The sequence below is a fragment of the Ictalurus furcatus genome, chromosome 15 (assembly GCF_023375685.1).
Source record: "Ictalurus furcatus strain D&B chromosome 15, Billie_1.0, whole genome shotgun sequence".
Lineage (NCBI taxonomy): Eukaryota > Metazoa > Chordata > Actinopteri > Siluriformes > Ictaluridae > Ictalurus > Ictalurus furcatus.
In genome coordinates, this window is record NC_071269.1 from 13867495 (window position 1) to 13885623 (window position 18129).

Consider the following 18129-nt stretch of genomic DNA (forward strand, 5'->3'; position numbering starts at 1 on the left):
TTTTAAATAAAAGACTATGAAAGACTATGTCTTTCATATAAAATCAAGGAAATTGAATGTCCTGCCAATGTATGTTTGTCTCTGACATTCTGATCTCTTAACAAAACAACACATAAAGTAATGCATTTGAGGATCTGGCTTTGAGATTACCAGTGTTTGTGTATGAGCGAACACACACATGCATATTTGCAAGGGTGTGTGGGTTGGTTTGTTTCTCATAGCAATCATGGTCTCGAATGTTTGAAGGGCTTCTCTGGCCCACTGCACCTCTCTGCCATGCTTCCATCACTTCTTTCATAGAGAGGTGAGGCTGCTGCTGCTGTACTAACCTGACCTGTCTCCTAGCAACAAGGCTGTTTGGTCCGGGACAGAGGAGTGGAAACTGAGAGAGAACACAGAGATGGAGAGTATGAAAGGAAAGGAAAGGCTGCAATTATTCTGTGCCATTGGACAGAGCAGGGGCCTGGAGGTGGAGAGCAGAACTGGAGGGTGGAAGAGAAAACAGTGGGGGAGGTAGAGAAGGCTAGCAAAGGGGGTTATTTAGATACAGGCGGCGCAGTGAATGCATGACGAGGGAGATGAATTCCGCTGGACTGTAACAGTATTTTTCCGACAGCCTGAGCTGAACAAACTATTCCGTTCATCTGGTTTTTCTCTTGTTTGGTTGATCCTTTACATTTTTACAGCCCTACTTTTCTTCTTTCTGTCAGACGTGATAATCCAAGTGTGTTTATGTGTATATAAGAGTTAAAGAGCAAGGTCAACTCTGAAGGGTGGCATTGTCCCCCATATTTTATTCATGCATACACTCAAGTGCCATAACCTTGCCAGAATGCCATTCGCATACTGCCATGATTCTGTGCCACAATGGAAATGCTAATTGGGAGTGTGTGTGTTGGTGTGTCTGGCACATGGCAGGACAGCCTGGCTTTGCCTTCTCTTGGGTGCACTGACTTTGACCCCATGTGGGCATTTTCAGGAGGGGTGTGGGGTGAATGTCTGATCTGCTCTGCCTTGAGGTGTAGCCCCTGTGTGTGTGTGTGTGTGTGTGTGTGTGTGTGTATGTGTGTATGTGTGTGTATTTGTGTGGTCTGCTAAGCAGGAAGGTACTCTGCTACATCCCCCTCCCTCTCCTGTCTCACATTGGGTTGTGTAGAGGCCCTGCTGCTGTCACGCACACTAACATCCCAGGCTGCTGATGTGCCCCGTAACCGTTAGGAGGAAAGGGGGCAGGGCAGCATCCTGCTCCAGTGGCATACGCTAAAACACACATATATATACACACAAACACACACACTGGAGTCTGGCATCCATGTCCTATTTCCTGGAGGTAATATAACACATTGGATGCCAGTAGTAAGCATGTTGTGTAGGTTTATGCCTTTGCACTTGAGAATACCCTACATGCATACATGTGAAGGAATCTGGTTAATTAGGAGGATTAGAAAAGCAAAGATTACCAAATTGTGTGACTTTGGACGATCCTTGGCCAGAGCTTGACAACTCTGATGTATGTGCAAGGGTATTTTTTTTTATTAACGGAGCTACAGTTTTGGTAGATTTTAATACATTTTACAGCGGTGAGGGATTTTCTGTAGAGGGGTGTCAGTAGATAACACATTGGGCCACCATGTACAGTATCTAGCTAGCAAAGATCCCTCCAAGCAGCTGAATTGTGTCTGTCTTGACATTACACAGAGTATAGGCCCAACTTGCCTTAATTTCTTGATAAACTAGGCGTCTTGTTGCTCCAGTCTCGGTTAAACACAAATAAGATACCATTTATTAAGTTCACTTTAAACCAGTCAAGTAAAATAAAGATGAGGTTTAATAGAGCTCACACCACCTCAACCACCAACAGCACTGCAACACAACCACCACAACATAGTAGAATGAAGCATAGCCCTCACACAGCACCCCAGGCTGCCATAGTTGCCTTCATCAACCAGCACAAAACAGTGGAAAATGGCACAGAGTGTCATAAAGGTCAGAAAGGGGGAGATGGGAGGGGTCGAGGCGAGGAACAGAGAACAGGGACAGGTGCACATGAGAAGGACACTGGGGTGTGGGGTGATGAGGCTGCTGATGAGGAGTAGAGTAAGAGACAGTAGAAATAAATTAGTGTGCATAAGAGTAAGGCAGTGTGCATGTGGCCTGGTGATACGCTAACTGGCTGTGTGCGCCACATGAGCCTCATGAGGTCAACAGCGTTAAGCATGGTGGTTGGCCTCTCTATAACTGTGTATTCTTTCATCTTTGTGTCCTTTCATCTTCTACTCTGGTTGTGTTTTTAACTTTTTAGAATGTTGTTGCTATACCCGGACTAAAGAGAAAAAGTGGTTATATATTTAGTATATTATTTTATTTAATATTTTGTTCTAGTATCTTTGTAGTGATTTGAAGAGTCTTCCTCTTTCTTATGTGCTTTCTCTGTGGAAAAGACATCAAGTGTAAAAGTATACTACAAAATAAACGACAAAATACTGCAACCACAATGGTATCTAGGTTAAATATCGTATTTTGTTCTCAGGCAGTACAGAAATACATTCTGAAAAGGGCCATGAGAGCAATACTGGAAAATTCTGTTGGATAATAGCTAACACTAATGTTATAATGGTATTCTGTTGAAACCGCACTGAAGGGTTAATTAATTATGGAGGTGTAACTAATTATACTGTTTCTTTGGTTTCTAATATTGCTATGCCACAAATATTAACGCATTTTATTTTTCTGTGTGTTGGTAACAGAGTAACCAGATCAAAGCAGCTCTGCATGCAAGCTAGTGAAACGTATGATTAATAATGAAGGACATCACCAATCGTGAAATATTTTAAGCATCTCTAATACATCTAGATGAAGATGTCTTTGCACCATGCTGAATAGAAGCAGTCAGCACTTCATTTTCTCCCTGATGAATTCCAGCATTTGGAAGCCTCTCAGATTAGGGCTCACTGTCTTGCTGTGAACTTAGTTGGCGATAGGCTTAACTCTTAACTGCTCAACTGTACAATGCTATCCAATTGTTATAAAAGGTCAGGGTGTCCCAAACGTCTCCATACACAGGGGAAATTAACACTTTTTTTTTTCTAACAAAATGTCTTCGAAAACATTTCATACCTAGTTTATACTGCATACTATTATACTGTATATATTTTTTCAGATAGTCTTTGACAAAAGAGGAGCATATTGAAATCATTCTCATGGCTGGATCAGGAAGCTGTTGCAAGGTTACGATGGACCTTAACAGGAAACATGGAAAGCACTCTCCACTCTTCCTCCAGACTCTGGGACCTTGATTTCCAAATGAAATGCAAAATTGACATTCATCATCCATTATAAATTCTTTATTCTAATATTTTGAGATACTGGATTTTTGATTTCCATGAGCTGTAAGCCGTAATTAGATTTACGCCATTTGGCAGACACCCTTATCCGGAGTAACTTACATTTATGTCATTTTCACAACTGAGCAATTGAGGGTTAATGGCCTTACTCAAGGGCCCAGCAGTGGCAGTCTGGCAGTGATGGGGCTTGAACGCCTGACCTTCTGATCAGTAACCCAGAGCCTTTAACCACTGAGCCACCACTGCCTTATCAAGATTAAAACAAAAAAGGCTTGAAATATTTCTCTAAGTGTAATGAATCTAGAATATATGAAAGTTCCACTTTTTGAATTAAATTACAGAAAAAAAAATACTTTTCCATGATATTAAAATTTTTAGAGATGTACCTGTATAAAGGCAAATGGTGGACATTGAGAATAGTTATATCATATTCAGAAATATAAATGAACGCACACTTAGTGCAAGGGGGGAGAATTCACCCTGAATGATATGCCAGATCATGACCGGGTACCACACACAGACACGCTCACTAACACCTATGGGTAATTTAACATGGCCAATCTGGCTATGTGCAGGTTTTTGGACATTGGGAGAAAACCAGAGAACCCAGATGAAACCCACACAAACAGAAATAAAATGCACAACTCACACAGACAGTAGCCTGAGTTTAGGATCAAACCAGGGACTCTGGAACTGTGAGGCAGCAACACTACCTGCTGTGCCACCATTCCCAGATAGCAAGGTGAAACTGAGTCAATGTTGAAATTCCATCAGAATCGTCATTTTGGTTGAGGTTGAATATTCAATGCTGAATGATATTAAATCAGTGTTAACAATTCATTGCTTTTTCAATGTTGTTTTTTGGTCAGCTTCATTTCCCCACTGGTGGGGCTTTAATTTAATGTCAATCCATCCGTCCACTCATTCAATACAACGCAAATCAATTGGGTGCATTTCCGTGAAATTTAGTGAGCATATTCATGCTCCTCAGAGGATGAATCCTGTTAATTTTGTGAACTCATGACCCTCTAGTTGAACAAATATTGATTTTATGTCCATCTTGATCTATTTTTCATCGTTGAAATTTTTTCAGGGTGCAAACCTGATGAAAAATCATTGTTAAATTTCACCATTGATTCAAATGATACTTTGGTTGATGCATTAACTTTGATTCAATGTTGATTCAGTGTTGGTCTGCTATCTGGGTTCTGTTTTTCTGATTCTGTTTTTTTTCACTAAGATTTTAACCTACAGTATTTGATATTTTGTGAAACGTGATCGAGTTTGACCATCTGTGAAAACTGATGAACTGATGTTTTGTGGGCATAAATGAAATGGTTAAATGATAACTTAAATGTTGTGTGTTTGTGGTTGTGCATATGTCCTACTGTTTAAAGTTGAAATATAGTGTATGAATCCATCTCTCTCTCTTTGTGTTGCAGTGTGTGGACAGTGCTGCCGGACAGGAGATCTCGTCTCTGAAGAGAGTTGCCGTGGTGGAGGATTTCTACGATATCATCTACGCCATGCATGTGGAGATCAGCTCTGACCAAGCCAAAGCACCCAAACATGCTGGCCAGAAGAAAACATATAAAGCGGTTAATTAGCACATTATACAACCTTCTTTCTTTCTATCTGGCTCTGTCTGTGACCTGCTTTCTCTTTACAGTCTTTTCCCTTCACTTAGCAATTATGCTCTGCCCTACCATTTTTATTTCATTCTCATTTTTTCCCTCTTTTCTGCCGACTCGCTCTTTCTCTTGCATATTCTTCTTTTGACTAGCTTGATTGTGTGTCATATTAATGCCTGAACTCCAGACCCACAGCTGCTCCTTCTGATTGGGCTCTTTTTCTCTTTTGTCACGTGTTGAGATACTTTTTTTTTTTTCATGGTCATGAATATTTTTTTGAATGATTAAAGCCTTGCATCTCTTGTATAGCTGATGCCTTCTGCTACACTTCTGTGTTAGGAGTTGTGATTGAGTCTCATCATTTTAAAAGAATAGTGCATCTGTGATTACTGTTATTTCTTTTCAGTTTCAATGGATAGAAACAGTCTACACACCCCTGTTAAAATGGCAGGGTTTTGTGAAGTAAAAAGTAAAAAAATGACACCAAGATACATCACGTCAGATCTTTTCTTACCTTTAATGCGCAATTGCATATTATACAAATGAAGTGACCCTGTCCAGGGTGTACCCCGCCTTGTGCCCGATGCTCCCTGGGATAGGCTCCAAGTTCCCCGTGACCCTGATAAGGATAAGCGGTATAGAAGATGGATGGACAAATGTAGTGAAAAATAATCCTAAACTTTTATTGGGTAAAAATAGAGAGTTACAATAACCTGGTTGCATAAGGGTGCACACCCCTAAATACTTTCTTGAAGAACCTTTTGATTTTATTACATTTATTACATTACATAGTCTTTTTGGGTAAGAGTCTATCAGTGTGGCACATCTTTGCTTGGTAATATTTTCCCACTCTTTCTTGCAAAAACATTCTAGATCCATCAAATTTTAAGAGCATCTCCTGTGCACAGCCCGGTTCACGTCACCCCACAGATTTTTTTTTGTTGGATTCAGGTCTAGGCTCTGTCTAGGTCATTCAAAAACATTGATCTTCTTCCTTTGGTTAAGCCATTGCTTTGTTGAATTGGATGTACGCTTTGGGTCATTGTTGTGCTCAAAATTTAAATTCCTTTTCACGTTCTGCTTACTAGCAGACGCCTTGACGGTTGTGCACTACAACTGACTGGCATTTATAGCTATTCCTGATTCCCTTCACCTTGATAAGTGGCCGAGTTCTGGCTGAAGAAAAGTAGCCCAAAAGCACGATGCTGCCAACACCATGCTTCACTATGGGTATGGTGTTCTTTTGGTTATGTGCTTTTTTTTTTGCACCAAACATACCTTTTGAAATTATGGAATTATTATACCATTTGGAATTTGTCTCATGAAAGCATAACACATTTTGCAACATGGTTTATAGGGATTTAGTTGGGGTTGGATGTTTTTTGTGAGGAACGGGTTCTGTCTAGCCACTGTCTACCCCAAAACCCAAACATGTGAAGAATATTGTTGTCACATGCAGACAGTAATCAGTACTTGTTAGCTCCTTTAATGTTGCCAAAGGTCTCTTGGCAGCCTCCCTGGTAATTATTTGTTTTGTCCTTTTGTAAATTTTGGAGGGATGTTCTGTTTTTGGTGACGTCACTGTGATTTTCTCCACTTGTTGATGATGGCCTTCATGGTGTTCCATGGTACAAATAATGTTTTGGAATTTTTTATGCCCCTCTCTTGATTGATTCCTTTTGACGCTGAGACAATGTATAGGCTTGGTGAGCTCTTTGCAGACCATGGCTTCAGCAATTAAATAATGATGCCAAGAAAATCGTACAGAAACAGCTGGTCTTTATTTGGGGTTAATTAGAGTAATTTCATTGATGACAGCTGTATGATAATTACTTTTGAACATGAGACTGAATGTGATTGGTTCATTCTGAACACAGCCACATCCCCAATTATAAAAGGGTGTGCACACAAGGTTATTGTAACATATTTTTTTCCCCCTAAAATGTTTGATTAATTGTTTTTCACTTAAAGTTTATATGTTTTAATTTCACATTGAGGGTGGGAAAAGTTCTGACATGATTTATTTTGGTTAAAAAAAAAGATTTCACCACAAAAACTACATTTTTGTGTCCACTGTATTTTGTACTTTATACATCACCCTTTATTAGACTTTCTCATTTGAGTAATTTGATGAGCTTTGCCCATATCACACTAAACCCTCCTGTGATACTGCCCTCTAATGGACGGATGAAGGACTGCATGTAAACCATGACTGCGCAGCTTCATCAACACCTCTTCAACACCTTTGTGTTCCACATCAACAGCGTTCTGACAGATGTACAAACATAGTCTTGTTTGCTTCTGTTTCCTCTAATGTATAATTGATGGATATCTGTGTTTTCAACTCTAACACACACAGCTGGCTGTGTTCCATTCAAGCCTGCTGGCTGTACAGCATGGCAACGATCCAGAGCCTGTTCTGGTCTGAGGGTCTTGACATCGAGCCTCCCTGCTGAGCAGAACATCTCTGTGGCATTATTCCAGTTCCACTGTTATTGTATAGAGCACTGAGTCAGGGTAACACTGGCAGGGGGAATTGCTTTTCAGCTGCTGGGACTCGTATCCAGCAGGGATGGTTTTTTTTTTTGTTGTTGGGTTTTTTTGTTTTGTTTTTTTTTACAGTGAACTCCATACAGGAGAGTACACTAGGGTGTAGGCGCAGGGCTTTGCGGATTTTTTTTTAACAGTCCCTTGCATTTGTAGCACACCTACACTGGTCTGCTGCTGTCGTGCCACGGTCGCCCTATGTTTGTTTTCTTGAGCCTCAGGGGAGAATGTGGATTCATTGTGGGGGTGTATTTTCTTTCTCTTTGACTCCCTTTCTCTCTTCATCTTAGCCTGGGCTGCTGCAGGTTTGTATAGGGAGGAGGTGAAATAATTAGACAGATCGTAATTGAGAAAGAGGGAAAGAAATCACTGGCTGGAGAATGGAAAAAAAAATAGAACACAGCAAGGACAAAGCACAGATGCTGATGAATTGCTTAGAGAGACTGTTATGAAGCATTGAGATATATATATATATATATATATATATATATATATATATATATATATATATATATATATATATATATATTAGTGTATATATATGTGTGTGTGTGTATATAATATAACATAATATAATAATTTCATTACTGCGCAAAAGTTTTAGGCACACTATTTTTTTTAGTACGTTATCGAGTCAGTACAAAAAACATTTTAGATTTCCAAACATTAGTTTTCTAGCACAAAAATAAATGTTGCAGGAAAATGTTTGTATGTCAGTAAAGAAAGTGGCATATTACATAAGAGACCACTTTTCAGACAGAAAACACAATGAAGGCTGCTGGGTTTTGCTGCAGAAATAAGAATAAAGTGTGACAGTCAAAGTCTCCTACAGAACGCTGGCTGGTTCTGTAAGATGCTCAATAAAACTTACAGCTCACTTCCTTATAAAACTGCACAAATTTTACCAGAGAATACTACTAATTTATTTTAAGCAAATGGTCGTCGCACCAAATATTGCCTATGTTTCATTTATTTCTGTTTACTGCTCTTTATAGTATTTTTGAAAAATGTAGAAACATTTAATTTCATTATGTTTGAAGGCATCTTTGCTGTACAGCATATCTTTGCATGTGCCTAAGACTATTGCACATTACTATGTATTTGTCCTTTTATATTTATATATATATATATATATATAAAAGGACAAATACATAGTAATGTGCAATAGTATATATATATATATATATATATATATATATATATATATATATATATATATATATATATATAAAATATAAAATGAGGTTTTATTTTGGTAGTGGTCTCTCTTCATTTTAATAAGAGTCAGACCCCTCCAGCACAGTCTCAGTTACTGCTGCTCACTGATTTAAGAACCTGATTAGCACTTCATTTGCCTTTCCCTGAATTAATGAAATTTAAATTTAGATTGGATGCTGTCTCTCCACTGATAAACTACCTTTGTTCATGTTGTGTGTGAGTATGTGTGTGCGCCCTGATACCTTGCTTTGTGTGTGTGTGTGTGTGTGTGTGTGTGTGTGTGTGTGCAGTTGATTGACAGAGACTCTGTCACCAAGGGCTGCAACTGACATTTCACTGTCACACCTTCCACTCTTGAACACACACACATACACACACATGCACCTAAAAATCCCCACGTTCCTATAAGCCACTACAGATCACCAGTGGCTGTGTGCTCGCTGTTAAGCAGACAGAATGAGACATGACGCTAACAGTGATTCAGAATGGCACATGGTGTGTATGATCGGCTCATGGAGGGAAAAGAGGCTCGGCTAGCTGCAGGTGTTATGGATATGTATTCAGGAGATGAGTTTCTATCACAGGTTTCAGCTCTGTCCTCAATCCCTCAATAGGAGCATTACATTTGAATGACCACAACATGTCAACATAGCACAAAAGTACAGTGATATCAGTTGATCAGACGATGAAACGTTTCTAAAATTGACATTTTCAACTCTGAAACGTAATAATAAATATAATCTCTCTCTGTTTCTGTCTCAGATAGCAGAGACGTATGCGTTTCTTCCTAGAGAAGCAGTGACCCGATTCCTGATGGGCTGTGGAGAGTGTCAGAAGAGGATGCACATCAGCCCAGGTGGAGCCGAATGCAAGGGTACGACACCCAAAAGCTCCCTGAAACATATTCGTACTTATAGTCGATATTAAATGGCATAATGATATTTACCATAAAATATTATTTAGTGTTATAAATATGAATTTGAATATCCATTTCAAATTTTCTATAGTTTTAGTATAGTTTAGTATCTTAAGGATGGGTGTTGGTGTTTTTTTATTTATGCTATTTTTTTTTTTAGTCTTTATTATTTTTTTTTATTTAGTGATTTTAGTTCATAGGACAGTTGTGAAGCTGTTTTGTGTTTATTATTTAGAGAAGAGTGCACGAATTCACAATTCGTGTTTTTGAAGCATTATAATGATTTAAAACAAAGGTTTAAAAGGACAACATTATAGTGTATTCTATTAGAATATACTGATTTTTGTAAAAAAAAAAAAAAAATCTAGTTTTTGTTTGGTTCATGATACTGTAATTTTATTTCAGTTTACATTTGTGAGAACTAAAGTTTCTTTAAAATGATAACTCGCCATGCATTAATTAGCAGACACAAAGGGAGTACAAACATAGCAAGCAGGTTGAGATTTCAACTCTATTCATACCTGCTCATTTCATGCATTTTGACCATCAGGATTGGGATTATTCCAATACGAGGAAACATGCACCTAAGAAAATTAGTTGCAAATGAATCAGATTTAAATCTGATTGCTCAAACCATTTCCAGATGTCTGATATTGGATTTTCAGGGTTCCCACGGGTCATGGAATTTCTGGAATGTCATGGAAATTTAATAAAGTCTATTAAAGTCACGGAAAGTCAGGGAATTTGATCATTTTGTGGTTGAAGTCAGGGTGTATCAGGGAATTTTGTTTGTAAATTTTTCGAATGTATTATCTTATTTATATATATATATGTGTGTGTGTGTATATATGTGTGTGTATATATATATATATATATATATATATATATATATATATATATATATATATATATATAATATATATGTATGCATGTATATATGAGAGAGATAGATAATCAGTCTTTTCTTTTTTTTTTTTTTTTTACACTATGTTCTCATTTGCTGAATGTGACATGGTGTTATGGATTAAAAATGTACTTAAAATGGCTTATGGTACCTTGTAAATGAATTGATTTTATTTCCATTAAAGAAATACATTTTGTTTTATTAGGACCATTTTGTTTATGAGGTGTAAAGATTAGTCATGAGAAGTATATTTACATTTTACATTTACATTTATTCATTTAGCAGACGCTTTTATCCAAAGCGACTTACAAATGAGAAAATACAAGCAAAGCGATATATCAAGCAGAGAACAATACAAGTAGTGCTACAATACAAGATTTATAATTGAGTTCCAGAAGAAGCAAAGTGCATAGAGTAGAGGTGTAAGTGCCAGAGTAATTTTTAATTTTTTCTATTTTTTATTATTATTTTTAATTAATTATTTTTTTTTTAATGGGTTGGTTATGTGTTCACGGAAGAGGTGGGTCTTTAGCTGTTTTTTGAAGATGGTGAGTGATTCTGTGGTCCGGAGTGAGGTTGGAAGTTCATTGTTCAAGTTCATGTTCTTTTTAAGCAATGAAAATGCACTGAAAATATCTATTAACCAAGAAATCGAGCTTACAGATTTAATGGGTTAAAATAGTTCGTTATTTTCTGCTCAGTACCCAGGCAGTACATTCTTTGTACAGTAGGTCATAGAAATTCAAGATTTTGGTCAGGGAAAAGTCATGGAATTTTACATTTGCCTTAGAGCGGGAACCCTGGATTTTGCCACACGATGTATGTAATGTGTACATTTCTCTTTGCCATTTAACAACCAAAAATGTATGTAATCTATATTTGTAGAAGTTTTAGATTAAAAATGGTATGCAAAATCGTACAACTGGAAAACAACAAAAAAAACCCCAAAAAAACAAGCCGGAACACAAAGTATCGGGTCGAATGTAGAGAGCTGATTTCATTATTAAAACAGATCAACAATGATGGGATTTCAATCTGGCTAACTGGAGAAGCATTTGACTACAAGTGTAAATGCATGCGATTAAAATGTTATCCGGATGAAATGACCAGGTGTAAATGAGGTCTTCAAGACACAACATTGAACATATTCGAAATCCCGAAGTGAAATGTGTCTCTACAGTGGCATAATGTCCCCACGTCCACACAGGTCCAGGTTCTGCAGAGATGACTGGCAGTAAAGGGATTCGCAGTCCCAGAGAACAAATTCCCCCCTAACACTTTGGCTCTTGCTCTCTGTCCATTCCGACCTCATTTCCTGAAGTTCACGGGTCCCCAACATCTAGATCCCTCCATCACATATATCACACACATTCGCAAAAGACATTCATTAGGCTATGATCACTGGAGTGTCTTGTCCTCTCTGCACGCTGCAATTAGCCCAATTATGGCCCTTTTACTAAAAAATCACACTCCCAGGACACCAGATTTCTGCAGGAAGGAGATAAAATGGGGATAGGGAAGGTTTGGGATCGGGGAAAGCAAAGACATGAAGAGTCCAGTGGGGGAGGAGCTGGATGGAGAGATCCTGTCAAGGACACTGAAAGCAAAAAATAAGAACCATTATGAGCCAACCATTCCCAGACCCACTCTTGGGTGTGAGATAAACACACACACACACACACATACACACACACACACACACACAGAACACCTTCAGGCTTGATCTGTCACAGCCTTGTGTGGCAGCATGAGGACAACATTGGGTGTCGCTCATAAAGCGAGTGCTAATTGGCTTCCTACCCCATGGGGGTCCGTCCCCCCCCTCTTCACCCCTCCCCTTGCCCCTCTATATAGCTCCAGCTACCCACGCAAAAGTTCAGCTCTAAATTATTAAATGTGATTAATTACTGTGCACACAGGCTTTTTTTTTAATCAACTCAGAAGCTGTGGCTTGTGTCAGTTCTTTCAGCTCTTTTTACAACACCATCAGAAAAATATTGCAATATTGCAAAGTAGATATTATATTTAACATCACAGAATAGGTACTGTACATTTGGACCTGAACAATGTTTCTGGAAGTAAATCTGTATACAAGGAGAATATGAGGCGAGTGGTCAATATGGCCCAATATGAACACCTGTGTTTGAGCTTGTACTTCTGAGTGTGTCATGTGTTTGTTTGTGGGATTATTAGCAAGTGATGGGTTCTTTTATTCAAATCTAAATATCCTTTAGATTTACTGTACTATTTCATTATAATGTGCTACTTGTCATTTTAAATCAATGATTTAAAGTGAACGTCATTGGCATTCTAAATTGCACATTAATATTAATATATAATCTGTTAATATTTCCTGCTTAATCATCGGTCATTGATTCGTGCACACTTTCATTCGTCAGTTTCATACGTGGCCACACTTCCTGACTCAAGGCCTGAAAAGACACACCTTCACACAAAAACACACACACACATGCATGTGTTCTTTACTAAATCCATCTCCATTGTTAGTTACTGTCTCAGCCATTCATCAGGATCTTCATTATTGAAGTGTTTTTTTTTTTTATTTTAATTATTTTTATTTTTTAAATTGCTGATATTTGGGGGGTAGGGGCTCAATTTGCATATGCATATACAGTTCACGTGCATTATTATAAATTGGGCATTGCAAATGAAACATTGTTAATGGGACAAGAAAACTGGGTGATGTGTGTGCATGTAGCATGATGGGCTTAATTTACTGTCCTCTAGTGGTGAGACAGAGCAGCTTTACACACACTACAGAGTGCAGCATGTGCACCAACACGGTCCCTTACGGTGTCCCTCGATAAATGGCATCAGCAACATTATTATTTAATAGTACATTTGATACTATTGCTAAAAATGATTGATTACATACACAGTGCCATTGTGCTGATCCTGTCAATGCTGTCATTCCTCCAGAAAATGACCGGCCTGCGTCTCTGGCCCCTGACCTCATCGACTACAACATGCCTTTGACCACCACCTACCTGAAACAGATGAAACTGCAGTGCATTAACAACAAGGAGCAGGTACACCTCATACTCAGATTTTTATTCCTCACTCATAACAGTTCTGCATGCTGGTCTCTTTCTCTGACTGATCCATTCTTGTGCTACTCTGTGGTTGTTCACATGCAGTTCAGGTGTTTTTGGTGTTACTGCATGAACTTGTGTGTGATTAGACATTTACATCAGTTATTTTGTATATTAAGTGTTTTGAAAGGAATCTCTGTGCCAGATTGCACTGCTATACAGAAGCATTACTGAAATCCAGTCACACAGCAGACATCGGTCTCTTCTTTCATTTTATTTTGCGAAATTCTTTGGAATATTTTTGAAGTACGTATCATTGGAAAGCGGGAAATGAGTTGTGGGAAATTAATTTGGTATCTTTAATACAAATCAGTTAGCTCAAAAGGGACATTTACCTTGAGCATAATTTCTAACAGCAGCAGCTTGTGACCATAGATTTTGGTGGGGCAGGATGGTATTAATACTGACAATAATTCCACAAACAAAATTAAGTCAGAAAGATTCACACTCGACGTATTACTTAGGCTACTATCTATCATACAGCAGGTGTTTTTGCCAGGTTTCAGCAAAAAATTTCCAGACCTGTACTACTGTAACTACTGTACATCTGAAAAAACACAAAAAAAGACCTGAAACTAGCCCAAATATTTTGGCCATTGGAAAATGAAGACACATTTTTTTTTTCTCCCCCTCAACCTTTGAGTGAGAAACAAGGTTTCTGGTGTACAAATATTATCCACTTCAAAATCCCGCTTTTCTGCTCTCAATCTTTGCAACAATTCTTACAGTATAAATGGCCTTTTACATCATAGACACATCATCTGCACTTACAGTTGCCTTTGTTTGGAAATTTCTTTGATTTAATTATGATCATTTTCTATGAAACAAGATGTTGGCGACTGCAGAGTAATTTTAAACTAGCCCAATTTGGCAGCCCTGTTATTAAATGAACTGCCCACTGCTCCTCCTCCAATGAAAATGTTCATACACTTAGCATGGGGCAGCATGATTCTTCGCCCAATGGGCCTCTTTGGAAGAAAAATGGGGCAGTGAGTGCTCTTCCCTACAGTTGTGCAACATCTAGAATGGCAAAATCTCACCAAATATCTGTCAGATAGCAAAAAAAAAAAAAAAAAAATTAATAATTGGTCACTCAAAAGATTTAATCAGTATTTCAATGGAAATTAAAATGTATGGCGTTGTGAATGGAGACTTTATGAAGATTTATAAACATTTTGTTGAACAGTTGATATAATGATTGCCCCAGTAGATAAGCAGCCACTGATTTCTAATACATATTATGAGGATATAGAAGAGAAAGAGAGAAAACTTATTCTGGTCATATACAAGATGTCGGACTTCAATGCGGATTGTAAATTGTCTCATGTTTAGAAGCCAGATCAATGCAGGCTAGGATATATTTGAATTAGTCTATTAACGCTGCCTTTTTCCTGGGCCAGTTTAAGTCAGGCCAATAATAAGCAGCCATGGATATCTACAGACAGAGCATCCTCAATGTTTTTTAAAAAAAGGTTGTGTTTAAAAAAAAAAGCACAGTTGAGTTTTCTTCCTGTAATGATTCAGTTTGTACTTCTGACCTCCTTCTATAAAAGGGCAAATATAACCCGACTCACTCTCTGCAGACTGCTGAGGTTTAAGCTTTGCACAGCAGAGCTTTAATTGCTGCTCTCGACTCTCGCCGCATTTATGTATAGTTGCTTCTGGTGAGAACATAATTTCAAACACCTATTGGGGTACATCTGCTAAACCTGTCAAACCACTGTGGGTGGGTGGGTGGTTAAGTGTGTGTGTCCGTATGTAGTGTGTGTGTGTTTAGGGGGGATGATAACTTTGGAGAGAATCAGGGTTAGCTTTTTTCTAATTAAGCAGCTCCCAGAGCAGCAGGCTTATTAGCTGAGGTGTGGGGAATACCAGTGGAGTGCCAATTTACTGCAGAATGTCAAAGCGATCCATCAGCCACCATTCCTACAGTAACACACACGATATTTGGGTTTGAGCCAGCTGTTTCTAAACATTTAACTAGTAGTATTAGGCAGTATTAGATTTATTTGTTTTGAATGAGTATTTTCAATTATTAATAATTTTTCAGTATTTTCTGTACATTACAACAACAATAATAATACCTACAACATATACAGCAAAATCACAGAAAAATGACAAATTCCGAAACTATATTAATTTACATGTTTATTAATCACTAGAAATATAAGATTGTACAATCTTGGTATAGTTCACTTTCAATGAAGTACTCATAAGGCGGTAGGTTTTAAGAATTTTAACTGGCTTGGGTATTTCAGAAACTGCTGGTCCCCTGCAATTTTCAAACACAACAGTGTAAAGTTATACACAGAATGGTGCAGGAAAACAAAAAATATCCAGTGAGCGACAGTTGTGTGTTGAAATGCCTTGTTTATAAGTGAAATCAGAGGAGAATGGTCAGACAGAGCTGACACGAAGGCTAAGGTAACTCAAGTAACCACTCTTTATAACCATGTTTAGCAGAAAAGCATCTCAGAGCACACTACTGTACATGCTAAACCTTGAAGCCCATGGGCTACAAAAACAGAATACCACATTGGGTTCCTGAAGTGTTCTTCTGCTTTTGTAGTCCATCCACATCCTGTTTATGACAGCTGCTGTTGCCAACCCACACCTCACAGCCTGACTTCATTTACACAGAAGAGCCAAATCAGACCATTAAAGTACAGGCATACAGATCCCTTCAGAAATCAATCAATTAAACAATAGGTTCTTAATCCAGCTGATTTTGAAAACAAATAACATTTGTTTTAATTTAAATGTGGCCTCAGTTTGAGATGGGTATGTTCTAAAACATGATTGGATTGAATAGTCAATTCAATTTGTGCATGACCTCTGCAAGTGTGCACATTCTTTATAACGGCTCTATTTGGTTTTCCATTAAGAAATCCTGATGTGTTCATACATATGGATTGAATTAGAATAGATTTAATTGTCATTATAACAAGCGAGATGGCTCAAGACCTGTTTCCTTTGCTTTATGGACATATGTAAATGAAAACACAGGCTCCTTTATGAACCAGGAATACCAGGACTTGCATGACCAATGGAAACCGTGTGATGAATGAATATAATTGTTTCCTGGAATTCAAATTGGACAATGGCAATCAGTTTTGGGTTAGCAACTCAGGGGGCCAATGATATAAGCTTAGCTCTGCCAACCTCTCTCTCTCTCACTCACACACTCACACACACTCACACACACACCTGCATTTCTCCAAATGTATCCCACACTGCGGTACTATTTTATTCACATCCATCAAAGCTAAATCCAGAGCTGCAATTTCTTGTCATATACAGTACTTTAACCTGCATATCGGTTGTTTCATTGTTTGTTTGTTCATTTGGAAAATGTCTTTCAGAAAATAGGAGCATCTGCAACTCTGCATTTTAATCTGTTCTCTCTACTTATAAATAGGAGCGATATGTACAGTATGAGAATTTTGATATGTGAAATTTTTAGAAGACCGAATTTAGGATGCTTTTTCCATCCCTGAGGATGCATGAAATATAAGAAGGGGTGGAAGCAGTTAGTCTCCAGGAAAGAAGTGCACTCCCTTAAAAATAATAGTAGATGTTCTGGGACTCCTCAGTTAGGCAAATCAGGTGGAAGAGAAAGTAAAATCAACATGGCAAGACGCAAGCATAAAAGCACACTGGCATAAATGTCTGCAATGATTGAAAAACAAGAATAAAAGAGTAGAGGATGCACTCATCAAGGCTGGCTGGTTGGCATCGCAGGATGTGTGTGTGTCAATTCAATAAAGGAGGAAATGAGCAGCATCCTTCCTGCAGACTCCAGTTTGGGGGGGTGGGGAATGCAGGGAATTAAAGAGGGAGGGGTTGTTCATTTTCAATTCTGACCTCCCTTTCCAGTTAATATATCGCTAAAGGAGACTCGTTTCTTTGTCACTCTTTCTCCTTTTGGTAAAGAATGAGCAGAAGGCATGATGTGACCGGGGTAATTATACTTGGAGTTTACAGTAAAACTAGCCTACTAGTTGAGCAGGAAAATACCGCAAGTAAAAATGTACTTGCTTACACTCCGTTTCAACTTTCGAATGCCGTTGGGAAAGTTTACCATCGAAACTACTTTCTAATTCCAGGTTTATTTGTACACAGTGACATTTGACATTTTAATCAGTATGTTGGTATTTATTCAGATTGGGAAAGCATGTTCTTTTTAATGAAACCTGCCAAATCTGTTTCCCAGAAGTCGTCTGAAGGTTTGCAGCTTGTAAAGCTGCATATAGTAGGAGGTAATTTCATTTCCAACGTATGGTTGCTGTTGGAGAAGCCATTATTACAGAAGCCATTATTAATCTAGTAAGACAGCAGTAGTAAGTACATTGGTAACTCTAGACAGACTATACTTTTAGTTTATAGTATAGTCTTTAAAGAAGCAGTGACTATTTTCAAAATGATGAAGCCACATCATGATCATTGTTTGTGTTTT

At 38.1% G+C, this 18129-nt stretch overlaps 1 protein-coding gene across 1 annotated transcript in view; it reads left to right on the forward strand.

Moving 5' to 3' along the window:
• The window catches only part of nol4lb (nucleolar protein 4-like b), a 105737-nt gene that overhangs the window by 14786 nt on the left and 72822 nt on the right, over positions 1-18129 (forward strand). Inside the window, exons 2-4 of the mRNA XM_053642665.1 lie at positions 4787-4942; positions 9503-9614; positions 13501-13610. Of these exons, the coding sequence (XP_053498640.1) occupies positions 4787-4942; positions 9503-9614; positions 13501-13610 (378 nt within the window). The remainder of the gene's footprint in view (positions 1-4786; positions 4943-9502; positions 9615-13500; positions 13611-18129) is intronic.